Source organism: Sebastes fasciatus, chromosome 2 (genome assembly GCF_043250625.1).
Source record: "Sebastes fasciatus isolate fSebFas1 chromosome 2, fSebFas1.pri, whole genome shotgun sequence".
Taxonomy (NCBI): Eukaryota; Metazoa; Chordata; class Actinopteri; order Perciformes; family Sebastidae; genus Sebastes; species Sebastes fasciatus.
Genome location: NC_133796.1, coordinates 4,859,698 through 4,886,913, shown reverse-complemented (window position 1 = coordinate 4,886,913; position 27,216 = coordinate 4,859,698). Strand labels below are relative to the sequence as shown.

Sequence of the window (27,216 nt, the reverse complement as noted above, 5' to 3'; positions counted from 1 at the left end):
ACCGTGTACGGTCAGTCTGTGAATTTGCGGCTAAGTTGTTACACGAATAGTTAGTGGTCATGTCTATAATGTTAAATCCAGTAAAGGTACGTGTCCGCAGCCTTTCGTCCTTTCCACGCTTCCCATTCATTGTCTATGTAAGCAGCTGTGCAATGCATTCTGGGAGCGTTGCGGCGCGATTGGAGAGACGGAGCGTCACGTTGGCCGCTCCTCATTTGCATAAAGTTGAGGTCTATAGGCTACAGGTCTAAAATAAAGACAGATTCAGCAACTGCATGGATTATTTCTAAAAAATTTTAAAATGTATAAAATGTTTCAGAAACGCATTCGGTGAACTATTTTCGTGAATTAAGAGAGAGAGTTTCCAAACGAGCCGTCATGTTGGTTCCGGTTTAAAAGCTGGAAGCAGCAGCCCTAGTAAGATGATGACCATGGTAGATAGTAGAAGATTTTTCCTGCTACACATCCGTAATAACGCTGTTATCTCCATACTCATGTTAGCATGCGTACAGCTGATTAGACTGTTTGCAGGTCATTAAATGGGCATTATCACTGGTTATAAGCCTCATAGATGTGGGTCAGAAGGGGCCTGCTAAACCCACTGGTAGGTTTTATCAACGATTCACATGAGCGGTCACCGAAAGAAGGAATAAAAGAAGACGACGGCGACCTCCAGCGACGGTGGTTTGGGTTAAAATAACTCTGGAAGAGCTGTAACTTAAGTACGAAAATTACGTTGACTTCTGGTTTTACACGGTACTCGGACGCCGGTCTCCTCGGTGAAAGTCCAGTGTTTTTGGACCCACCATGACCTCGTCCCTACGCGGCGTTTGTCGCTCTTTATACTTCCTGGTTCACAATTACCTGGATTACATTCTAATTGGTTTCGTGGGATATACACAAATTACAGCGCATTACTTCACAATATGTGAACAGCCTGCTTTTAAGTTTAGCTGTAGCAGGGCCCCTACTGACCCACATCTATGAGGCTTATAATGACTGATAACGCACATTTAATGAGCTGATAACAGTCCAGTCAGGTACAGCTTCACAGAGCTGCTGGCACGGCAGCAGATTCATAGGAGTGCGTCCTGCTCAGTGTGTCGGGAGGTTGCCTGGTGCTCCTGTGGCACACTTGGATATGGGTGGGAATACATTATCATGGATTATAGATAGGTATCTTGGAGGCAGTCAAGGCCAATCACATGTACTACTTTCATCCCTGTTGTGAACACACTGATAGTTAAAGAATCCTGTGGAGAGTTTTCCTCAAAGAGCAAATAAAGCATGCCATTATGAGTCAGCCTGTGCCTTCTGGACAGCGTCTGTTGGTGATTTGAGTCGTGATCTGTTAGCAAAGTGACTGAATATGTCCAACTAGTCTGCCTAATTCATTGATCCTTTATCGGACTGAGGTTAGCTTCTACGGCCCCGACCACGGCTCTGAAACATCAGTAGCCCAACTGTGCTGTGTATACAGTAGATAAATCCACAGCGCTGTCCGTGGTGCTGAAGTTGCGACTTTCTTCTCTCAGACATGTATTGAGACCGGTGTAACGGTTTCTTTGTATGCCCTTTAGTACCACCTAGTGGTGATTGTGAATAGCTGTGCTGAAGAGGAAGTGAGCTAAAAGTAAATATGCAGAATAACAGGAAGTGGTGTTCAGGAAGTTCCTTTTTGCTCAGGGACTCATAGTGTGAGCATCTCAGTGTATAATCCTCTTAATCCTGTGCCATAAAGTCCACAAAACCGGCCTCATCCGTAAGTCATCTATTATTAACAGTTATGTGAACACGTTTATGTTAACATTTCTTGAGTTTGAATACAGTATCTTTGACGATGGTTAGTTTGTTTGTCAACTACACAGAGATGTGTTAGTGTAAAGTGGTTAAAGCTTTGTGTAAATGATATTTACTGTTGTATTTTCATCTTTTTTTACATACATTAACATACCTTTATGCACATGTTGGTTATGCCAGCAATCTTTTCTCTACTGATGTACTAGACTTATTATTTAGATCTTACAAACATACTTACTTGCTTGTATTTTTGTGTTCTTTTTCAGTTTTACAAATTACATATTTTCCTCCATTTAATCTTGCCAAACACAACAACCCGTCTGTTCCTTGGAGAATGAAAATGCTGGAGAACATAATGTTGAGTTCGCTGTATAGCTGAAAAATACGTTGCCTGCAACAACCCTGCTTGGACCTTACCCATCCTCAAACTCTGCCTTTGCTTTGAGCTCAACTACACGCCTGTAAAGTTTTGCGACTGCCTCTTACACGGTTGATGCCGTCGCGGTGACAAAATCTGTCCACAGACAGAAATATAAACATTTGGCAAAGTACTCAGAACCTCCTCTGTGGTAGTTCCTGCTACAGTCGGTGTCTCCAGGACCACATTTTACAAATCGCCTAAGAGTAGAGTATTACTGCAAGAGACTTGCACTATTTATGATAACAATGTTTGGATCAATATACATGTGTAAGTCCGACTACTCGCCCAGAATGCAATCAATCTGCACGAAAGAAACTACATCTAGCTCAGTGAGCTACCACAGGACTGTATCCTGCACTTCTCTCATTAGGTACGAAGGGCTAAGTTATTAATACTCGTTTGTCCAAAAACAAGAAAAAGGCTCAGTGTAAATGTGTCCTCTGTGTTGCACTACAGGACTGGGGATATAATCGGTTATATCCACACACCATAAACAATGACCTACTTTATTTATTCCTGAATGAAGGTATACTGTTGGCAAACAACAATGTGTCCATCCGCCCGGTGCTTCGGTGCTTCTTTTGCCCGATACATTTGATGAGCACAGGTTTTGGCTTTGGTCACCGTACGGGAACGATGGTACCAAACCTGGCAACCTCATGACAGGACTCCTTGCAGCAGTGCACAGTCACTTTTCTTTAGCTTTCAAGAAATTGTTCCAGCAAGCAATTGTCGGTTTTATATTTGTGATTGTGCTCTGATCAAACGAACCAGATAATGGTAACTTGATCAGCTGTAGAGGTGTTGGTAGGCACATTCTATTCACTTTGGCTTGCTGTTTTCCTCTGCCTCCAGTCTTTACGCTAAACTACACTAACCACGTCTTCAAGTGCAAGTGAGGACGACTGGCATGTGAGGACAATCATAGAGGGACATCAGTTTGCATTTTGCAAAAACAGCTGTAGCTCAGTAGTCACAAGATGGTCCTATTATTTAACCAGAAGTGTATGCATGTGTGTGCGTGGGTCTCTCTCTGTGTGTGTGTGTGTGTGCATGCTATACATGTAAGTCACTGCATTTACAGGCAGCAGATGGATATTTGCCCATCTAGCAGTCCTGCAAACTGGAAGCATGTCTGATTCACACACAGTGATTTATCGCTCTCTCCTCCTCTAATGGATATTTACAGGAAGCAGCTGCAAAGTGCACACACACACACGCACACACGCACACACACACACACACACACACACACGCACACACACACACACACACACACACACTCACACACTGCTGTCTGCTGTTTGGGAGACCAACAGTGAGATGTATAAACTCCCTCTTCTTCTTCTTCTCTGTCTGTCTATAACTCTCTCTCACTCTCTCTCTCTGTCTCTCTCTGCTAGTGACCGCTATACATCATTCTACTCTGCGGGGATTCGTCTCTTGCCTTGTATTTTGTCTGACTTTAGGAACTTTATGAAAGCAATAGGACCCTGTGTGAGATAGTTGTATTATATGAGGTCCAGTGCTTTCAGCAGCCACGTCTGAATCTTCAGTTCAGACATTTAAGAAAGATTTAGCATCTAAAATAAATGCAGCAACGGCATTGATCCTTCACACATAAATTTGACATTACTTGTTTCAGACTTTCATTTTTATTCGGTGTTCAAATCTTGTTTTACTTATTAACCACTACTGTAACTCGAGCTGAGAAATGATCTGTGCATATGGAATATAGTGAAGAGAAACCTGGATAAGGTGTTGACATGGTAAAGGGCCTGATGTGTCTGCAGCTGTCTGACTGTACTTGAGTTTCCTGGCTTAGACTGAGCCTAACTCTGGCTCTCCTGGTAACTGCCTGCCTGTTAAAGCAGTATTATGGCACCCTTAGTTAAGATTCAATTGGCAATATTAATAATTTTTCACTTTTGTTTTGTTGGAGGAAATAACTAAACAGCAAAAACTTCACAAAGAAATACAGTTAGTGCCACATCAGGCATTATTTCATATCTCAAAAACAGGTTTTGAAATATGAAACAAATCTGAATATTCCATTACAAGCGCTGACATCATGAGTGATTAATGGCACTTAGGAATGATGCTGGATCATAGACCGTATATAAAGACGGACGATGTGACAGCTCTCCAAAAGTGAAGCCAAAACAACTGGATCGCCCCCTGGTGGACAGCTGCAGTATAGGTTATAAAGCCTGCCCCCTCCATGTTAGGGGATGGGACATGTATGTTCAAGTGTTTATTTTTCTGATAAGTTTGGTTTCAATTAGTTATTTATTGCTATAAAAACATGGTGGGACGTCATGATTGACAGCTGTGATTCTCTCACTAACAAGCAATTGGTTCGATACCACGGCTCCAGCCCCCAACATACTTGCCAACCCTCCCGATTTTCCCGGGAGACTCACGTTTTTCATTGCCCACTCCCGAAGTCACAATTCTCCCATATTTCTCCAGATTTACGACACATTTTCGCATTTTTTTTCTTTTTTCATTATCTTAGTGTGTTTCTGGGACTGAACAGTGTGTATAATCCCTACTGTTTCCACCCGGACGACAACAGAGCTACACCAACTGTCGTTTCCTGGAGGAAGAGAGCAGTCTATGCTCGTGACACAGCGCAGTTTGAGCCCATGTTTTAGCTGCGCTCGCCACAGCGTGCAGCGCCCAGAGTTGGGCTCTGCTCGATGCAGCGAAAAGCTGTCGTGGCGCGGCACAAGCTGTTAGAAATAACAGGTTTCAGAGCGCAGTGATGACGTTGTCACGTTGTGTCTGAAGGGACCTGGAGAGAGAAATACTCAAGTAGGAGCAAAAATAAATTTATGCCAGAGATTCACACGACAAGTTCACACCAGAGGGGCGAATTATTCAGTTTTCTTTCCTGGGAGTTAAAGGTAAAATCAACAGTTTCACTTAAAAATACTGTTGCAGTGCACTTTTCATTATTTTAAAGTCACCAGATTGCAGAAAACAAAGCCTCTGAAACTCAATTTCTTTCTGGGGTAGGACCCCCAGATCCCCGCGCTTTGGTTTTGAAATCCTCCCTTTTTTTAAGGTCTCAAGGTTGCCAATTACGGGCTCTACTGAAAACAGACTCTGGCTCCAAATGACATCAAAAGCACAAGATGTGCGCTGGACTGAGCAAGAATGCTTCATTTCAGGATACATGTTGCCCTGATTCCTCCATCCTCAGTTCCATACCTTTTATCTCTCCCACACAGTGTGGGTGGGAAGAACCAGGTTGTAGCAGGGCCACAAATGAGCCACAAATGGGTCATTTAATACTGTCGATGAAAGTGGAAAAAGGTATCACCTCTTCCGCAGTCCATCTCTCTAGAAAGAGCTTGCATCCTAATATTTATCAGTATTTTGTGTCTGACCTGTTCCATTATATCTCTCTCTCTCTCTCTCTCTGCAGATGGGAGGTGACAGCGTGGACCGGCTGCTCTGCGTCCTGCGGCGTCGGCATACAGACTAGGAGTGTGTTTTGCATGCGTCTGTTGTCCGTCGACCAGCAGGATATTCTGACCGTTTCAGAGGACGAATGCAGGGAATTCAAACCGCCCATCCTGCAACCCTGCAACCAGGTGGACTGTCCCGCAGCATGGGAGACCGAACCGTGGCAGCAGGTGTGGACTTTTTGTTCTTGTGTCTGCGTGTAATTAAAATCTGACTGAACTCCTCCATTCCTACCTCTTCTTCTTCTTCCTCTTCTTCTGCTTCCTCCCTCCAGTGCTCCCAGTCCTGTGGTGGAGGGGTCCAGGTGCGGAAGGTCTACTGTAAGCAGCTCCTGTCCACCGGGGCTTATAGCAGGCTGGGAGACAGGGCATGCTGGGGTGCCAAACCTGCCACTAACAGAGGCTGCAGCAGCACTGACTGTGTGCCCTACTTGGCAGGAGGAGAATGGGGAAAGGTGAGCGCCAGCAAGGGAAGGAATGAAAGAAATCATGGAGGGGAGCTGGAGGCTGCCAGCTTGAATGAAAGCAGAACTATGGCCTGATCAAGTCTTCATTTCAGCCCGTTCTCATTCCCAGGGAATCAAATACCAACGCTTTGTCATGGCCGTCGGCCTTCGATACCGATGCTTAAGGCACCCTTTAGCGTTGGTATGAGACGCACTGGGCTTTCCACTTACAATCAATATTAAATGCTCAAGGAAAGGAAGTGGAATGACGTAGCTTTTAGAGCAAAAAGACACACACCGGGTGGGTGGATGGGTCCAACAAACACAAGGCTTTCATCCAGGAGGTCGCTGTTCGTGTCCCGTGCGTTAAATTTCCCTTTTAACGTTACATCGGCTGTTCGTTTGTGTCCCGTGTTCACAGCGTTCAGTGTCATTTTCCCTGTGCAAACATAGTAGTTTTAAGCCCAACCATGGTTTTATAGTTCCATATGAAACTAGAAAACCTAAGGAATCTCGGTACCAACCATGTCCTACTAGCTTGTTGCGAAGGAGGTTAAATAACGCTCCAAACTTACGCTCAATTTTGGCGAGGAAAAAGTGGCATGGCCATTTTCGAAGGGGTCATTGTATGTACTTGTATCTTATTTGGCATTAAATGTTAAAACCATCGTTGCTAAACATAACCCAATCTGAGGAAGAATCATCTCATATCCACGTTCTGTCTGACCATAAGGATGTGTTATTAGTCTAAATCATTGCTAATCTGTTCTGTTTCACTCTGCAGTGCTCGGTGTCTTGTGGTTTGGGGATCCAGCGTCGGGAGCCACATTGTCGCCAGCTGACATCCATGGGCCACCTGGTGACGCTGTCCAGGGATCTGTGCTCAGGGTTGGCCTCCCCACCCCTCGTACGAACCTGCCGCATGATGGCCTGTCCCAGTAAGAACGCACACTTCAAACTCACACACATAGTGTAAATACCTTTATGTACTAGATGTTCACGTTTGGAAAAACAGATCATGATTATTAGGGGTGTGAAAAAAGGGGGTTTGTGGGTGTGAAAAAAATTCTGTGAATCCCTCTAACTCACCTCAGCTGGAACACAGAATGTAAAACACACAGCTGAACGTCTTGAAAATGCCGCAACGACTCCTGAGAGTCTGAATGTGTTTTGTCAAATGTTCTCTCCAGCTGCTGCTCCCTGCTCTCTCTCTCTCTCTCTCTCTCTCTCTCTCTCTCTCTCTCTCTCTCTCTCTCGCTCGACAGCTACTATTTGTTAATTGGGATTAAGGTCAAGGCTTGGTCAATGGGAGGATTAGGCTTCATCAAAAGTGCTTGTCGGATGGCCGAATATCTTCTGAAACCCCCCCCATGTTATTGTCTCCTATTCTAAAATGGTGTATTTGAATATTTCTGCATACTGGGGTCCATAAACAGTTTTGAATTACATTAATTGGGTATCACTGTAAAGTTGAGACTCTTGTGGATCCAATGAGCCCAACTGTATTCATGTGTGGTGATGTTAGTCTCCATAGGAGACATTTCATTGTAGTGAGACCATTTATTATTTATTTTTTTTAAACGTGACCTCACTGTATAAAATGACCTGTGGTGACCTCTAGGATCACCACAGGCTAGGATCTCTAGCCTCATGAAACTTTACAGACACAAACTAGAGACCTAGAGCATTCAGAGGGTGGATGGCTTTCCTAGCTAGATTGACAATAAGGGGGTTTCTGAGCAGTTTACACAACAGAAGTGCTCGCCATCCAAATCGTCGAAAAATGCAATTCTTGCAGAAATCTCCAAATGTCAAAAAGTTTTTGAAACCAAATCACAGCATGGCTTTTTCTATGGTGTTCCTCAAGGTCTTGGTGTCTTAATGTGGTATTTTGGAGGGATTATTGATCATTTTTATCAATTCTCGAGTGATAAAAAATGGTTAAATTTAGCACCAAATCTGTGTAACAAATGGTATCAACCCAAAAACAACTTATGAGACATAATAGAGCATGGGGATGACCATCATATACTTCTGTCATAATGTTCTAAACTCTTATACACTTTCACAATTAATTTTAAATAATATTTATAACATATTTATGACTAAAACATTGACACACAGTGCTGAGCTGCATCTCATTTTAATCTCCAGGTTCCCAGCTTTCAGATGACGTACACCACTTCTATGTGACAGCTACTGTTGACCTGCTATCTCCCCTAAAGACCCACTGTACCCCCCTAAAAAAGACAAAAACTGGTCTATTGTGGGTCTCAGAGGGTTAACCTCCTTAACCTTATGCTGCATCAATACAATTCTTCAGGTAAAAGTAGATACAATTTAAGAGTGCAGTGTGTCCACTTCACTAATGGATACCAAAGCCAGTAGTCAGCAGGCCGATCCATCCAGTAATAATCACTGTGGCCTCGAGCTGCTCTCCCATATTTCTAACCATGTTTAAACTTCTCTGCCCCGGATCTTATCTCTCACAATATTTAACTTGAGTTAATGATGTCAAATCTATTTGGCTATTTCCCCTTTAGCCCAGGAGTTCCAAGGGGAGACGGCGTGGAGGGAGTTGTTTGCATTTTTCTCATAGTCTAAGTATGACCATCAATCAGTTTGGTTTACAATCATCATTACTCACTCTGACCCAAACTGCTTCTATTTGTCAGGTCTTATTCTGGTGATATGGTTTTTAGCTGACATGTGTGACAGTGCACAAATAAAGGTGTCACACTGCTTCCGCCCACACATGTCTCTGTGGAATTCACTCAGCTTTCCTACTCCATGTTAAATATAGTACAGTCTGTGTTGTAATAAATACAGAAGCTGACAGAAAATGTATACCGCCTCGCGATATAGGTTCATAGGTCAAATAAATGATTGCATGTTTGAGCCCAGAGGTCCTGGGGAAGACTTCTGAGAGAAGTTACAACCATACAAAGAGTTCAAATGTTTTACAGCCATATATATCCCTACCATATACAGATACTGACATCAATCTTAATAGCCAATCCCCATCAACCACCGACCTCCAGGTCTCCCATGGACTGTCCCAGAATATGTCTTCACCCTTCATCCGTTAAGTATATGAGAATGTCGAAGGTTGATATAGTGTAAGACGTTTGTCTGGAAAAATATACATATATATATAAATAATATAATATCTAAAAATACACTTATTCACTTTCTGCTCAAAGAGTGAGATCAGAAAAGCTGTCAGGACATGGTTAGCCTAGCTTTACATAAAGACTGGAAGCAGCAGGATACAGACTGGCTTTGTCCAAAGAGGGAAGAAATGCACATCATCATCAGACCACCAATTCATATTTGGTATCTTGTTTGTTAATTTAAGCATGTAACTCACCTTAAATCCCGAAAGTTTCTGCATTGCTGGATTAAACAAATGAGACACAGTGTCTTAATTAAACAGGTTATTAAAAGTTATGCAGGACAGTAAAGGCAAATCTGAACTGTTTTAGAGTGATATGATAATACATACCCTTTAAGGCAGCTCAACTGTTTATGCTCTGCCATGATATTTTCACACTTGTCTTATTGTGTTACTGTATGGAGCTAAAGCTTCACAATCAACTGTCAAACCTGTTGCATCGCTATATAAACAAGCACTGAAAATAATGGATCAAAAACGAATGAAATGGCACCACTGTTTAATTCTGGAAAAAGTACAAGCTGCTCAGTTTTATCAAGTTTTCTTTTATCAAATAGATTTTTAAATGTGTGAACAATCTCGCCCCATGCAGCTGTACTTTGTCCATATGTCACCAAAATGAATACCAATAGATAATAGCCACTAGGGGGTCGACAAATGGGGGTAGCACAGCGCAAAACAACCTTCGGTCGGTCATCTTTTTCAGTAAAGGAATACATTTTTGGAACCAACAGAAATAAAAATACAACCTGACATGAAAAATGAAAAGGTGAAACACTGGCTGAAACTAAACCAAACCTGTGATCTCTCATTATTGATTGGGAACATCAATACAGTATCTGATTTTATGTACGATGTGGTATTATGTATTTTTATTATTTTCTTAAAAGCCTAACCAGAGTCTGTGAATTTGCTACGGCTAGAAGTCCTACTGTATGTACGTTGCATCGGTTGCACTTTAATTAAGTGTAACAATGCCTACATGTATTGCCTCTGTCAAATAAATTAATAAATCAATAAATACTTAGTGACATATAGGGGTATTTTCTCAGTTTTCATCTCACTCTCAAACGTATTTCCAAAATTGTTGAACTATTCCTTTAAGTTTGTCGAACTTGTTTTCCTTAATTCAGTTAATTTGACTCATCATGTTTTACTTTAGAACAACTAATGCACAAATTGGACAAATTATAAGTACTAGATCAGGTAAGCCCGGTCACTCATAATTTATATTTTGAAACAACTTAATCTGTGTCTCTTTATATTATTATGGACTTTCTTTTGTTGCATTTAAAAAATACAGATTCATGCATCAACTTGAAAAATTCACTTTCTGTATTTCCTTCAACAGAACACAAGAAAGAGATGAGACCCAAAGAGACCCAGAAGGTTCCAGTGAAGAACCAAGTCAGGCAGACGGTGAGACGTCCACCGAAGGCCCGGGGCTATGAGTTCGGGGTTAAACAGTGTCCCCTGCTGATGGGTTTGCACCAAATCTACATCCAGACCCGCAAGGAGAAGCGCCTCCACCTGACCGTCGGCGGCCACGCCTACCTCCTGCCCAACACCTCCCTGGTCATCAAATGCCCCGTCAGAAGGTTCCCCAAAGCCTACATCCACTGGCTCAAAGACGGAGAACCCCTCCCCAGCTCCAAACGCCTGGGCGTCACCAAATCCGGTTCTCTGAAGATCCACTTCCTGTCTGCGGAGGATGTCGGGGTGTACAAGTGTGTCGCCGGACCCGCCTCGGACATCTTCACCCTCCAACTGATAGGCGGTGACAGCAGGTCGACAGCAGGCAGACTGTCCACCGCCAGTCCTCGTCCCAACTGGGAGGACATGCTGCCCAGTTGCCACAGACACTCCTCGGGCTTGGAGCCGTTCTGGCCTGGAGTAAGTGTGTCTCTGCTGCCCTCTGGTGGCCAGGGGGCCTCGCTGCAGCCACGGGTGGAGGAGAGGCTGATTAACATCACCCTGCAGGCCGACAGAGGAGAGATCCAACAGGAACAGGCCTCAGAACTCATCTCCTCGCTGCTGACACACATGTCTGCTGCCCAGCTCTGGACCAGGACTACAGAGGGACGAGGACAAGCTAAAGGTAACTAGAACCCCAGCTGCCTTTAGGCTGCAGTGTGAAGCTACACCTTGAGATGCTCTTCTTATTCTCTGTAAGACAAACTCTTTTTTTCACCAAGTGTGCTTTGGTCAAACTCAACTCTAATTTCACCGAGTTTAATGTGAAAAAATGCCGGATCCACAGTTGTCGGATCACCACCAAAGTCTAATGGATTGTTCATTGTGCCACACCCCACCCCTCCAAAAAATGTAATTCAAATCCATTGCTGACTTTTGGAGTAATCCTGCTAACAGACAAACAAACAAACCAACAAACAAACCAACGCCGGAATGATAATATCTGTCCATGATATTGACAGACCAGAATATTGATCTTGGTCTCAACTCTAGGGATGAAAATGTTCCTTATGTAATGTTTGTATGTGATTTGTTCCACAGACAGACTGCCCAACTGGTCTGAGCGCTCTCCACTGGAGACAGTCGCGACTCAACCAGTGATCGTCAGACGGCAGCAGACCCTCCCGCTGACTTTCCAGAAGAACATCAACATCAGCATCGGACACAGCGGCCTCCTCACCAACACTACCCGATCGCTGACCATACTCTGTCCTGCAGACGGCTCGCCGCCTCCCAAAATCAGCTGGACCAAAGATGGAGCTCTGCTGCAGCACACTGACAGGTAACGTACTGGAGCTACTGCTCACATACCAGTCAAATAAGTGTTTCACAAAGTTCTGATACCTTGCAAATGTTATCCAAGTATGTTGATCATATACCAAATAATAAAACCTGGGACAGCAAACATACTTTCAATGAACTCTGTTTCATAGAAATAGTCCAAATCTCTGCCACAGAGAGCTTTTTACCAGCCGCAACAGTGACGCTGGTATTCTTTTCACCTTGTTAGTGTGTGTGTGAGTTGCCAGGTGTTTTATATTTCTGTCTGTCAGTGGACAGATTTTGTGACCGTGATAGTGTCACAGCCTTCACAAAACTTTACAGATGTTAAATTGAGATCAAAATGAAGGTCGAGTTTGAAGATGTCCGAGCAAGGGCGCTCATAACAGAATATTAGTAAATAGAAACATAACCTTAGCATAGCTCATCTATGATATTCAAAATGTACAGAAACGGTACTGTTGTATAAACTTAAATAATATTAGAACTTATATCACATGTCATGCCAATAGTTATTTAAAATTGAGGAACCATATTAAACATATTCTTTTTATGCTGTAAATCCTGAAATAATCTCCCATAAATCAGACTAAACTTTAGGGATTACATTTCTCAACAAATTTCCAAAAAATGAATTGATTGTTTCAATCCAGCTGCTCCATTTGGTTCACCATTATATAGATGTTATTTCAATTTTATTAAAATAAAATTGTCACAATTAACAACTACTTTTTTTTTGTCTGATAACAATCAGAAAAATTTGAATCTATTTTTTTTATTACACCCATAGATTTAGAAAATGACTTGAAACTTGAAAATGATTGTCCATGATCCAGATAACTGTGAACAAACCTGCACTGTTGCTGGTTTGGCATTTAAGGACCTGTTACTAGCAGCTCATTTTAAGCCTTGAAGAATTCATGAATCTTCAAAGTTGCAGTATCAGTTAATAATGTTCTCTTTTTTTACTTGATCTCTTTGTGACAAGATAAATAAACACATTGGGTTTGGTAATGGAGAAGCACGACTCGCTGTCGGTCACTGGAATTGGATTTCCCCAAGTGGGTCCATTTAGAATCACCAAAACTGTCCAATGAATGAGTTACCTGTCAATGACTTAAAGGTGTAGTGTGTAGGATGTAGGGGGATCTACTGGCAGAAACTGAATATAATATGAATAAGTATGTTTTCTTTAGTGTATAATCACTTGAAACTAAGAATCGTGTTTTCGCTACACCTGGCAAACTTACTCAAAACAGTACTGCACTTGTCTCCATGACCACGTGAAAACAATACCAGCGTTGCTGTCGTGGCTGGTAACAAACCAGTTTATTTGTTTGACTGTAGCAGACAATTTCACAGAAGAGCATCTTTTTGGTTCCTCTGCTGGTTCTGCTTCCTTGAGGCATGTTGAGCGATGATACAGCAAAGTGGGAATGTCATTTATACTGCATGAAGTGTACACATATCAGGTTTTTATATTTTATATATAGTGTTCAACATTGCAACTTATTAATATTTGAAACCAGGGGCACATGAGAGCCAGCAGATTTTAGTATCGTGTGTCATCAGTTTGTCCAGATATGCTGATGCATCATATTTCTGAGTTGTGATGGATATTTTTAACAGCCTGCAGATACGATGCAACGTCTGGCATTTCCAGTGGCATACAAGTGAACTGTGCTATTGAGTTTCTGTCTCATTGAGTAGGTCTTGTCTCATGAATACTGATGACCTTTTGAAAAAGTGAGAAGGAAGCAAAACCACACACTTTGCAATTTTAGGAACTTGTACTGTTAATGTCCTTGTAGAATAAAAAATCATAGCCCACCCTTCAAAAAAACAAAATAAAATAGAAATGATTTACTCAATTCTCAGGTTTGATATGCAGATTGAGGTTTTGAGAGCCGCCGCTCGCTGATACTCTCAGATGTTGGAGCAGGCAGCTGCATGTGGAGGCCAACACCAATTTGCTGGAGGCCCTGCCAATCACCCCACGACTGACTTCTAGAGAGAGTAGCAGAGTAGTATAGTAGTAGAGGAATGTCCAAAATTTGGATTTTAAACATTTTTATGCCTCCGTGCCGGCGACAACCATGGCCATAGAGGCATTATGTTTTTGGGTGGTCCATCTATCCGTCCGCGTCCGTCCATTCAGTAACACTTCATTTTACAGGTCGGCAAATTTCATGGTAATTAGGTGATGATTAGCGAGTAACCTATTTGAAAGCTCTTTGGAATTACTGCCAAATTACCCCAATATTTACCTCAAGATTTATTGAAAGTTGTTTGTAACTTTTTTTCTTCACTTGCTTGGCTTTTCCTGAGGGACACTGTGACATTTTGAGAAAGGTTTTGGGTTGCCATACGAACCAGAGTCTGATGAAAACATCAATATCAGGAGAGGACTTTAGAGATGCTGTGTGCAGCCGCTGATCTTCTCCTGTCAAGAAAGAGCCTCAGTACTAACTAAACTACAATTTTACATGGGTTAAATATATAAGATAAGATACGACGTGTAAGTAAGAGCTTTGGAGTTGTTAAATGTATTTTTGATGGAGCTGGCCTCAGTTTCCCCTTCTTCGGTGCTCTGTACCGGATGCACTGAGATGATATTGATGTTGATCTTCTGATCTGATGACAGCGAACAAACACATTTCCCAAAATGTCAGACTGCTGTTTTAATTTGACCACAAGAGAGAGAGAATCTTAGAGGAAGAAAGACAGACGGACACAACTCAAAGCCAAGGTGAGACAGAGACTTGATTGACATTTACAGGACCTGTGAGCTGTGGAGTAAAACACAATGTTCTACATTGACTCCATTTTTTTCAAAGCATCGTAGCTGTGGAGTGAACCGAGCGCGACAACAGCTGTAGCTGTCTCTCTGCAACATGAGGTTGACCTTTTAAAACAACTTTCAGATTGTCTGAGGTCTCTCCTTTTCATCCAGTAATGATTATACTTACTTTCACTGCTTTTATTATTACTTACCAACGTAGTCGCTCTGTGAATACGGCAACATTGCTAAAAAGTCAACAGGGTAATAAACATTATTATTATTATTCAAAATGTCTGATGTAAACATAGACCTTGTGTGTCTGCAGGGTCTCCTGGGACAGCTCGGGAGGACTCCACATCCTTCAGCCCAGAGCGTTCGACAGAGGCCTGTACAAGTGCACAGCTGCCAACACACACGGTTCAGACTCCGAGACGTCTCAGCTACTGGTGGCAGGTTAGTGACAAACTCAGAACACATATATTTTTGCTTTACCCGGACCCTTTAAATGCAAAGTCCAGTTGATACTGATGGGAATTTTGCAGGTATTTGATTGTAAAACAAAGTATTGGATACTGATTTCTAACGGTTCCCAGGTATGTTCTTTATTATGTAACAAGCATCAGTCATTTTCTAAAATACATGACCATAACACTGCAAATGAGATCTACTGTATTAGTGACTGATCTCTGTGAAACTTCAGAGCCACCAGCCATCACGGTGTCATGGAGGAATGTTTCAGACCTCGGGGTGGTGTTGGGCCACAGCTTGAGGACCACGGTTGGGGGACGAGTCAGTGCTCGCCAGGGCGCTAACCTCACTCTGGACTGCCCCGTCACCGGTACGTCACAATGCAAGTCAAAGCTAGTCTCTACATCGCAGCGTTCCAGAGATATTCTAAAAAGAGTAACTACTTTTCTGTCGTATACGACAGCGTTGACCCCGGGAGGTTTAAAGGGAAAACTATAATAGCTACAGAAATCTTGTACTTACATCCTTGTCTCAGTATCCAGTAAGTATTTCATTGATACCGTGTACATACTGAATAATTACATATTAATATGGGCCTGTAATTTAATATGTGACTCATGCATTTGATTGGTCCCTCTGTGTTGTCTGTCTGGCAGGCGTTCCTCAGCCCACAGTGACGTGGAACAGAAAGAACGGACCTTTAGATGCCGGAGCTGTTTCTCTGCCGTCTGGCTCGCTGTGGATCAGAAATGTTTCTCTACACAACCAAGGCACCTACTCCTGCACCGCCACTAACGCCATAGGGAAGTCCACCGCTTCTACTGTCCTGCAGGTCTACGGTGGGTCGTACCAAACTGCTCTTCATATATACCACTAATATCAACACTCAGGCTCAGAGGATCGAAAACTCTTCATTTTGATCGTCATGGTTGGATGAATCCATCTGGAATAACATGTTGGGTGTGAATGTGTATATACAGGTCCGTACCCTGCTGGAGGAAGCAGGATCGTTCCAGTCTCACAAGAGCTGAACAGGAGAAGGGTCCTGATGGCGTCACACCGGGGAACGAGTGTCTTTATCAAGCCTGGAGACATTCTGCGTATAGGTACTCAAGTGATATCACTTAAGGCATTTCATCAGACTTTAGCACAGCTCCCTCTGGAGCCACAAAAATCTCTGTACAACTTGTTTCACGTATGCGATAGTTACTCCCCGACGCCTGTAAACAAAGCTCCTCTTGACATCAGTCCATTAAAAGGTCAAATATTTACATTCAGTCTGCCTTTTGTCTTTCAACAGGTTGTCCGGTCGTTCCTGACCACAAACTGCCGGTACGGTGGGACTACAACAACCAGACCCTGAAGGAGGTTTCAGGTCCAGCCCAGACTCAAACCCAGGGCCCTGGTCCGGGTCGGGGTCTGCAGTACAGGATGTTGGTGGGAGGTCGTGTCCTTGAGGTCAACACGCTCCAGGTGAAGTTCTCAGGCCGGTACCGATGCCAGACCCTCATCAACAGTACCAGACAAATGCTGTCTGCCTGGATACATGTTCACACTGAAGGTGAGCTTTAGTTGATCTACGTGTGTGGGGGGAGTCCGTGTATGCACAGCCATAACATTATGACCACCTGACTAATATTGAGTAGGTCCCCCTTTTGCCGCCAAAACAGCCCTGACCCGTCGAGGCCTGGACTCCACTAGACCTCTGAAGGTCTGCTGTGGTATCTGGCACCAAGCCGTCAGTAGCAGATCCTTTAAGTCCTGTTTGTTGTGAGGTGGGGCCTCCGTGGATCGGACTTGTTTGTCCAGAACATCCCACAGATGCTCCATCGGATTGAGATCTGGAGAATTTGAAGGCCGAGTCAACACCTCCAACTCGTTGCCATCCACATGATGTAAAAGAAAACGTGATTCATCAGACCGGGCCACCTTCTTCCATTGCTCCGTGGTCCAGTTCTGATGCTCACAACGTGCCCGTTGTAGGCATTTTGGCGGTGGACACGGGTCAGCATGGGCACGCTGACCGGTCTGCAGCTACGCAGCACCATACACAACTAACTGCTCCTCACTGTGTGTTCTGACACCTTTCTATCAGAACCGGCATTCATTTTTTCAGCAGTTTGAGCTCCGGTAGCTCTTCTATTGGATCGGACAACACGGGCCAGCCTTCGCTCCCCACGTGCATCGATGAGCCTCGGGTCTGACCCTTTCGCCGGTTCACCGGTTTTCCTTCCTTGGACCACTTTTGGTCGGTCCTGACCACTGCAGACCGGGAACATCCCACAAGAGCTGCAGTTCTGGAGATGCTCTGACCCAGTCGTCTAGACATCACAATTTGGCCCTTGTCAAAGTCGCTCAAATCCTTACGCTGGCCCATTTGTTCTGCTTCCAACACAAAGTTAAAAATGTTCACTTGCTGTCTAATATATCCCCCCCACTGCCAGGTGCCATTGTAACAAGATAATCAATGTTATTCACTTTGCCTGTCAGTGATCTTAATGTTATGGCTGATCGGTGTAGATACCAGTGCAGATATTGGCAGTTTAATTGTGTAGCGAGATAGTCTTGATACGTCTTGCTCGGCTATGTTGTAACCTTGGTTCTCTGAGTGAAGAGACTGTCTCTCCAGGACAAGGCCGTTTGGACACCGTTCCAATCAATGTTAATCTCAAAGGTGAATACATGGACACCTGGGCTTTTTAAGCCCAAGCATGGGCCACATAGTGGTGTGTCTTAAAGAGGTATCCACGTCAACTGCCCCAGTGGGGTCAGTCGTCTCCGTACATATGGAATCTGTAACTCTGTGGAGTTAAACTCCAAAAACTGATGTACTGAGTAACTCAGTACATCAGTGTGTTTAGTTTTTCTTTTATACATTATACAGCGCCTCCTCCAGCTGTCTCGGCTTTCCCTCAGGCAATTTTTTTTACCTGTAAGATGGATATTTCAAATCTGAAATAAAAAATTGATAATTTGTGCATGTACAGTTAGTTTAGCAAAGCCTTGGATGGTGGTTAAAGCTGTTTGCTTCCTACGGTGTGCTGAAATCTTCTATCTGTTGCCGTTTCCTCGATCCTGTGGATGGATTGTGTTATACGTTTGGGTCCGCAGGGTTCGGCTGGCGTTTTGGAGACTGGACCACATGCAGCGCTTCCTGTGGGAACAGAGGGACTTGGCTGCGGAGGATTCACTGTGTCACTCTGGACGGAAAGGATGTTCAGCCTACCATGTGTCAGCACATCCCAAAACCCATCACTTCCCCAGTCCCCTGCAACAGACAGGACTGCTCTCCCAGGTACACCTATACGTAGACATCAGGAATATATGATCACTCACGATACCACCTGTTCAGACCAAATGTAATCAGAAATGCAAGCACAAAATATGTGGCTTGTTGCCTATTTCGCTTTGATTTATTTAGGAAAACCACAATTTATTTAACATCACGTTTTATTAAGGTAACTCAGGCCATGGATTCTCTTAGTTATGATAACATTGCACTTACCGAGGTCATTACTGAGATCTCTGGACACGTTCGACATCACTAATAACAGGTCAAACGGGACAATCATACATGTTTTATACAAACCTCAAGGTCAACTTTGAGCTGCTGTACATACTGTAGAGATTTATCAGTGACTCACTTTCAGTCTTAGCTCCAAGTAAAGTGGTAGCTCATCTGGCAAAAGCTGTTGTTTACAGCCTCTGACTGCTCATGTTTATTGCTACATCGGACCTATTTTTAGCTACGCCTCTGGGTTCCCAGATTTTAGCGATTACTTTGGTCATTTGCTGAGTGCAACGTCATCATAATGGATAGAACCGATGCCTGGACTTACAAAAATAGCAATATAATGGCTGATCCTTACCAATTATGTCAAAAGTAATTTAAGCACTTTAAAGGTGCATTGTGTACAGTAATATCGAGCCACATGCTTGATATCACACATTGCACCTGCTGGCTGAGTTCAAACTAACTGATAACTGAAGGTCTGTCCGAACGTCACTGAGGCCAGAATGGAGGTTCTTAATTGACAACCAATTTTCATATTGACGGATTAGAACTGCATTACATTGACTGATTGATATTGGTTTTAGCAGACACACAGAGAGCGCAGGCTGCTAACGTATTCATGAAGAGCAGCCAGATCAGAACAGAAGTGTAACTGTCAGCAGAATCTCCTCACCCTGAACCCCCCTGCTGTTTCCAGCTCTGCCAGCCTGCCTTCACCCATCATACAGCCCTTCAGTCAACCCCCACACCCTCCACCCCCGCTGCCACACACTGAGCCAGCTTCACTCGCTAATGCAACACAAATGACCCACTATTAGCTCACATCAAGCCAGGACTGTGGTGTTGTTGGCTGAAAAGGCACAAAACTCAAGGTCAAGGGCTGTCAAAGTTACCGCCATAATAATATGTTAAAGCTAATTTGTTTTAACGCCACTAATTGCTTTAACGCCTTAATGCAACTTTAGATTTTTTAGGATGTAGAGTGAAGATACTGGTATCATATGAAACTAAAAAACCTAATGAATCCATCGGTACCAACCATGTCAGACTAGCTTGTCCTAAAGGAGGTTAAATAACGCTCCAAACTTGCTCTAAATTTTGGCGAGGAAAAACTGGCATGGTCATTTTCAAAGGGGTCCCTTGACCTCTGACCTCCAGATATGTGAATGTAAATTGGTTCTATGGGTACCCACGAGTCTCCCCTTTACAGACATGCCCACTTTATGATAATCACATGCAGTTTGGGGTAAGTCATAGTCAAGTCAGCACACTGACACACTGACAGCTGTTGTTGCCTGTTGGGCTGCAGTTTGCCATGTTATGATTGGAGCATATTGTTTTATGCTAAATGCAGTACCTGTGAGGGTTTCTGGATCAATATCTGTCATTGTTTTGTGTTGTTAATTGATTTCTAATAATATATATATACATGCATTTGCATAAAGCAGCATATTTGTCCACCCCCATGTTGATAAGAGTATTAAATACTTGACAAATCTCCCTTTAAGGTACATTTAGAACAGATACAAAATGTGTGATTAATAACTACAGACAAAATATGTTTGTGTGATTGTGTGATCTCTTCGTGTCATCATTTCAGGTGGTTGGTATCAGAGTGGTCAAAGTGTTCAGTCTCATGTGGCGGCGGCTGGAAACGGAGGCAGGTCTCCTGTCAGCAGCTGGATTCCAGAGGTGCTGTGAGGACTCTGACAGCAGCTGCCTGTGAGAGGACGAGCCAGCCCGCAGACTCAGAGCAGTGCACCGCCAACAACTGCCCAACCTGGGTAACCAGTTCATGGGGAAAGGTATACACATTGAAACACAGAATTAAACATGTGTGTAGTGTAAAATGTATTGTTAAAGAATATAAACTCTATGTTACTCAATTCCAGTGTTCAGGGAGGTGTTTAGGCCCCACCACCACCGTACAGAAGAGATCTGTCAGCTGCCAACATACCAACGGCTCCTCGTACTCAGACTGTGATCTCAGGGACAGGTATACAACACAAACACAATGACAATCACCATTATTACTATTCTCACTAAACTAGTAGTAGTAATACTATACACACGTCTTAATTGGCCACTTCTATCACTGTAGGTACACCTGGAAAGGCTAATGCAATCCAAGGTGACACTTCATTTTACAGGTCCGCAAATTTCATGGTAATTAGGTGATAATTAGCAAGTAAACTATTTGAAATTACCCCAATATTTACCTCAAAATCTATTGGAAATTGATTTATTAAAAATATTATATTATAATTAGATGCTAAAATAGCATATAATGGTTAAAATAGGGCCTTTAGGCTTGAGAAGCGGCTGCTCTTCATCGTCTACACAAATGTAACCTGGTAGCTGATGTCATGGTTCAGGGAGTTTTTTTTAAGAAATTTCAAATAAGTTATTTGCTAATTATTATCTATTTATCAACAGACATGGAAATAAAGCATATCAATTAACTTTGTATTCTTTTCCTGGAAATGTATTAAATAAATTACCAGCTACAGCGGAATATAATTATTAAATAATGTTTATAATAAAGACATTTTTGATCAATTTTGAGGTAAATATTGGGGTAATTTGGCAGTAATTTCAAATAGGTTACTTGCTAATTATCACCTAATTACCATGAAATTTGCGGACCTGTAAAATGAGGTGTTACCGGTGGGTGCATTTTTGATCTTTAGACAGAGCCAGGCTAGCTGGTTTCCCCTGCTTCAAGTCTTTATGCTAAGCTAGGCTAACCACGTCCTGACTCCAGCTCTGCTTAACACACAGACATGACATTGATAATGATTTCCTCATCTCATTTATAGGAAAAAATATAAAGGTATTTACTAAAATGTTGAGTGATTCCTTTAATAAGCAACAACACATGTAATAATATGTATTTTAAACCTCTTTGTGGGGTTCCAGGTTTCACCCTGCATAGTTCTCCAGATAACACATTAAACCTGTTTTGTGAAACAGGTCCGAGGTAAAGAGACACTGTAACGAACGTGTAGCACTCAAAACTCAAACTTCTGTCTTTCAGGCCTGCGTCGGTACGCAACTGTTCCTCTGACCTGTGTGATGTCCAGTGGCATCCCGGTGCGTGGCGGGCGTGCACGGTGGTCTGTGGGAGCGGCTTTCAGTCCCGCAGGGTGGACTGTGTTCACCGCAGGAGCGGCAGGACTCTGGCCGACCAGCACTGTAACTGGCTTCCACGGCCCTCCACCTGGCAGCACTGCAACACCACCACCTGTGGGAGTAAGTCTGTAGATAGACAGATAGATAGATAGATAGATAGACAGACACAGACAGACAGACAGACAGACAGACAGACAGACAGACAGACAGACAGACAGATAGATATGTTCCTTTTGTAGTATAATATATAAGTCAAATGAAGTACAGTACTTGAGTAAATGTACTTAATTACTCATAAATCTTCCTCCATTCCAAGAAACCTCCTAAGAAAATAGACATCTGTTTCTTTTTATTGAATTATTGAGAAACTATAGGGACCTGTATCTTTCTTTAGTGACTACATGGAGTTGTTTTGTAACCCATGCAGGTGAATGCAAGGACACCACCCAGTACTGCAGTGTGGTGAAGAGACTGAAGCTGTGCTACCTGGATATGTACAAGCAGAGATGCTGTGGGTCCTGTTCACAGGATCCGGACTCCACCTAGTGGCAGCGAGCACTTATAACACCACACTATTTTGTATAAAACAGATGGACTATAAAGTACATGAGACAAACGACGGAGCAAATACTGAAAAGACATCGTCTATGAGTGGATGCTTCGAGAAGAACTGCACATATTTAAAGTGGACAAGCTTCAGTCCAAATTATGTCCCTTCCTGAGAGGAACCTGAACTGAGCCTCAAAAGGCTGGAAGGACGACGGGGCTTTATTTTCTGATTTGGACCCAACCTCCTAATATGAAGACGAGTGTTCACTATGTGGATCAAATGGAGTTTTTGTTTTGGACTTTCCGGTTTAGTTTACAGTGACATTCGTTCATTACATATTCCTTTTTTGGCAGCCCGGCCAAATTTATAGTAGAATGCGTACCACTGCTCTCCTGTAAACAAGACTTATTGTCCTTTATTAGATATGAGTTATCGATGAGGTTTATCAAAACAGCAGCTAAAAACAGCCGTGAATTATTGTAGTCATACTTTTACACTCTCTTACATACTAGTAAACATTTTCTTTATTTATTTGTGTAATTGTTCAAAAGTGTTTTTTAAAAAAAATATTCATATAAAATATCAAAGCCAAATTTCAGTTTATTACAACTTGGGTCTATTTTTCATTGTTTTGATCATAATTTCTACTCTTTACCGAATTGCTGGGAGCTACGGAAGCCCTGAAAGGCAAGCACGATTTTTCTTTTTCTAAGTCTGATCTAAATTATTTTGTCTCCTGTGTTTATGACTTAAGAACAGGTGGGACAAAATGTTTTTCCAGGATAATTTTTCGACGTTACTTTTTTTGGTCTGTGAAAAAGGTAAAAATAATCTTTTTTTAAGCAGATTTTTCTAAGTAACTTTTTTTGCCTCTTAGGGAAAACAGGTAGAAGAAAAAAAATGTTTTAGGCTGATTTTACAAAAATAACAGCTTCAATCCCAGAGGCGCTACGTTAGAAAACCTGAATGCTTAGTCCTACTTTGAACACGGGGTAGTGGTGCCCCCTGGTGGTCGAAATAAGTATTACAACAAGAAACACTTCAGCCTTAATAGAAAGTAACTTGGAAAGATTATCCTGGCAAAAAAAAAATAAAAAATTCCACCTGTTCTTTAAGTCATAAACACAGGAAAGAAACTAATTTCGATCAGACTTAGAAAATGGATCTCCAGAAAAAAATAAAAATTCTCGCTTGCCTTTCACGGCTTCCGTAGAGATCTGGCAACACAGCAACTTTATTGCTATACGATAAGCCAGACAGCTTGTAAACAGGCCGTACTGTCTAAACCACTTTATTTGGAGGTAAAAACTGAAAGTTAGTGCACCTCATAATAAGACTCAAATTGTAGTAAACCGAAACTACCCTTTAATCTATTCCTGGCTTTCCCTCCCATTAAATGGGTACAATATGTCGCCTTGCTTTAAAGAGCTGCTAACCCCAAGATCATTTCTATAGCGTGGCCTCCAGTGTCCCACGTGTGATCTAGTGTCTTGTGATGCTGTTTCAAAGGCTTTTCCATCCTGATGAGTTTAAACGTTTGGTAGACACACACTGAATTCTTGTTCTTCTTTGACATGAAAATGATCCGATTTAAAGATATTGACACAAAAAAAACATCACCACAAACCTCGACTATTGGTGACTTCAGTCCAGAATGTCGTGTTGGCCTTCAAAACTACACATCTGTAAAACTAACAGACGGGATGTTGATGCTGGACAATTTAGCAAAACCCCTTGATTATGTTCAGTGCCAACGTTTTTGAAATGATCTATTTCTAATCTTTGTGGCAATTCTGGGATGGCTATGGTTGGGGAAAGATAGTGGTTATGGCTAATAAGAAATGCTTGACATATGAATAAAGGATAGGCAACTAAAATACTTGATTATGTTTTAGGAAAGATCACGGTTACGTCAGGTTTAGGGTTAGGTTAAAGTCCCCCTCCAGCCAGTTTTACTTCCTGTTTTTTGGTTAACGTTCTTTCTCAAACAGAGAATGGGGGTGTGGTTAATAGTCAGACATAATTCATCACAATGGCAACCAGATTGCATCGTTTCTCAACCCAGTTTAGATGAATTTACTGTTTATCAGACCACAAATGAGACAAGAATTAGCGCAACACGCCGACTCTCTCTCACTCGCTCTCTTCTTTTTTTTTTACTTTGAACACACAATTAAGTTATTTGTCAAAAAAAAAAAAAGAACAGTGTGGCTAATCAACTTAGCCAGAAAAACACTCAAATCAATTTAAAATATCATAGTAATGCCACAATACACTGGAGGTGAGCTGTAAAATTAGAAAGTGGTAAGGATAAGGGTAACCGATTGGTTAGGGTTAGAGGTTTAGGGTCACAAACTTCAATCTTTTGCATAAAAAGTCAGACGGCTACACACCCATCCACCACTCCTCTCAACCTCCACGCCCCTTTCTTTACCACATTAAAGGACAGAATGCTTCTTGCATTGGCGCCGAACGTCGGCACAAATCCCGTGCTGCAGAATCATCCAGTATGAATATAATTTCCTGGGCTGGTTAAACCCTCATGGTGCACAGAATCAAGCAGTGGAAGTCTTGTATTTAATTTATAATAGTGATGTCAGGTCATACATAAAATCCTTAAAAGACCATTCACATGTGTGAAGGTACCGGGTTGTGATTGTAGTCACATATCACTGATGAGAGAAAGAGATATAGCTGCTGCTGTTGGTGGAGCTTCAGTTGTGAGAATTCATATCCACATAATTCATCAATGCCACTCTATGATTCTCGACCACGCCAGTACCGGAGGTTTTGTAAAATAATTGCGATGTTACGTGTGAAGGACGTGTTTGGTGTTTGCTCATTGAGGCAAAACTGACTGTAGAGTGAGAGAAACATAGATTTTGACTGATGGGTCTACTCATGTTATCTTTGTGTTGGGTTATCATACCGATGTGCTGCATTGTAAAATGTGTTGTATATACTGTGTTCTAAGTGCAATATCGTATATTGAGTGTATGTAGATTGTGTGCGACTATTATTTTCTTACTTATTATTCAAGTGTCTTTTTAACTCCTTGTTGAAGATCGTTAGAGTATAAAGCACGTGTATATGTTGATTAGGTGGTTATGTTTGCTACCACTCACCTGGTTTTATTTGCATGTGTATAAACGCAAATCTCAGATGTTTTATTAGCTCCGATGTGAAACGCCACGCGGCAGGTATCATGCATTCTTCAGTGTTTCCCCGTCTACTGATGGCTGTACAACACAGTATATATCTGATGTGGTGACGTTACACTGCTTTTGGGCTTGACATGCAGCTTGACTGAGGGAATTATGAGGTCGTACAACAAATCATTTAAGTGCTTTAGATAACATGGCAAAGGAATAAAGACAGTTTGATCACTTCATCAATGTGGACCCATAGTCTTTGCCTGCATTTATTTAGAAGTTTTTTTTATTAGATTTTAGTTTCCTAAAATCTAAGTTTGAGACGGGGATGTACATTACAACACTTAACACTTAATTTTACAAGCCGCAAATTTCCTGGTAATTAGGTGATAATTAGCAAGTAACCTATTTTAAATTTCTTTGGAATTATTGCCAAATTATCCCAATATTTACCTCATTGATTAAAAATGACTATTATACACATTATTTAATAATTATATTCCACTATTTCCCAACAGCTGGTAATTTATTTAATACATTTCCAGGAAAAGAATACAAAGTTAATTGATTTGTTTTATTTCCATGTCTGCTGATAAATAGATAAGCAAATAACTTATTTGAAATTATATTATATTATTATATTAATATATTGAGGTCAGAGGTCAAGAGGCCATTCCCAAAGGACCCCTTTGGGAATGGCCATGCCACTTTTTCCTCACTAAAATTTAGTCCAACTTTGGAGCGTTATTTAATCTCCTTCACCACATGGTAGCATGACACGGTTAGTACCGGTGGATTTCTTACATTTATATGTATAATCACCTAAAAATAAGAATTGTGTTTTCGTTACTGTAGGAGCCGCACGAACAATTAAAACAAATTTTTCATACTTTATTTTTTCCCTTTTTTTGAGGTTGTTTTCATATATGCAATTTACAGTTCCTAATTACAATAGTTTATAAACCAATTTTTTAAGTAGTTGAGCTTAGAGACGAACACAATAAGTACACTAGAGAAAACAACTTCAGCATTCAAAATTGAAATAAAATTAAGAAAAGAGAAAAATTATAATACAAATAATAAAATAATAAATCTAAAAATAATATTAATAAATAGAAAAGACAACCGCAGCATTAAAAATTCAAATACAATTATTATTAATAATAAGATTAATAATAATAATAATAATAATAAAAATAATAAATAAAAATAAATAATAATACATAGAAAAGACAGTGATAATTAAACGAACAATTTTAGAAAGGAGTAATGTTTTTATTAATGTTAATTAGGTTTGTGATGGTTTATATTTTTGGTATTCCTTAGATATTGTCATTTATTATTATTATGTGATCACGATGAGTTGGGAGATTTGGGTCACATGGAGGTGGGCGGTACTTAATGAGCTGGTGTTAGGTGGGGAGAGAGGGTGAGGTGGTCGCTGTTTATTATCCAGATTATACGCACGTTATAAACTATTACAAGTTGGTCATTGTCATAAAACCACATCACTCAGCGGAGTTTAGTGTGTTTCCTGAAGTCTCTACTA

General features: G+C 41.7%; 1 protein-coding gene and 1 long non-coding RNA gene across 2 annotated transcripts in view; one reads left to right on the top strand and one right to left on the bottom strand.

Moving 5' to 3' along the window:
- Positions 1 to 27,216, bottom strand: part of LOC141783034 (uncharacterized) — a 589,922-nt gene that overhangs the window by 368,042 nt on the left and 194,664 nt on the right. The window lies entirely within an intron of this gene.
- On the top strand, positions 1,634 to 25,916 carry LOC141782751 (ADAMTS-like protein 3). Its single transcript, XM_074659429.1, has 16 exons — positions 1,634 to 1,762; positions 5,655 to 5,865; positions 5,970 to 6,149; positions 6,925 to 7,078; positions 10,667 to 11,413; positions 11,830 to 12,070; positions 15,177 to 15,304; positions 15,552 to 15,689; positions 15,976 to 16,158; positions 16,300 to 16,425; positions 16,620 to 16,880; positions 18,431 to 18,614; positions 20,434 to 20,638; positions 20,726 to 20,829; positions 21,871 to 22,085; positions 22,393 to 25,916. Exons 2-16 carry the CDS (start codon positions 5,728 to 5,730, stop codon positions 22,509 to 22,511), a joined length of 3,123 nt encoding a protein of 1,040 aa, XP_074515530.1. The 5' UTR covers positions 1,634 to 1,762; positions 5,655 to 5,727; the 3' UTR covers positions 22,512 to 25,916.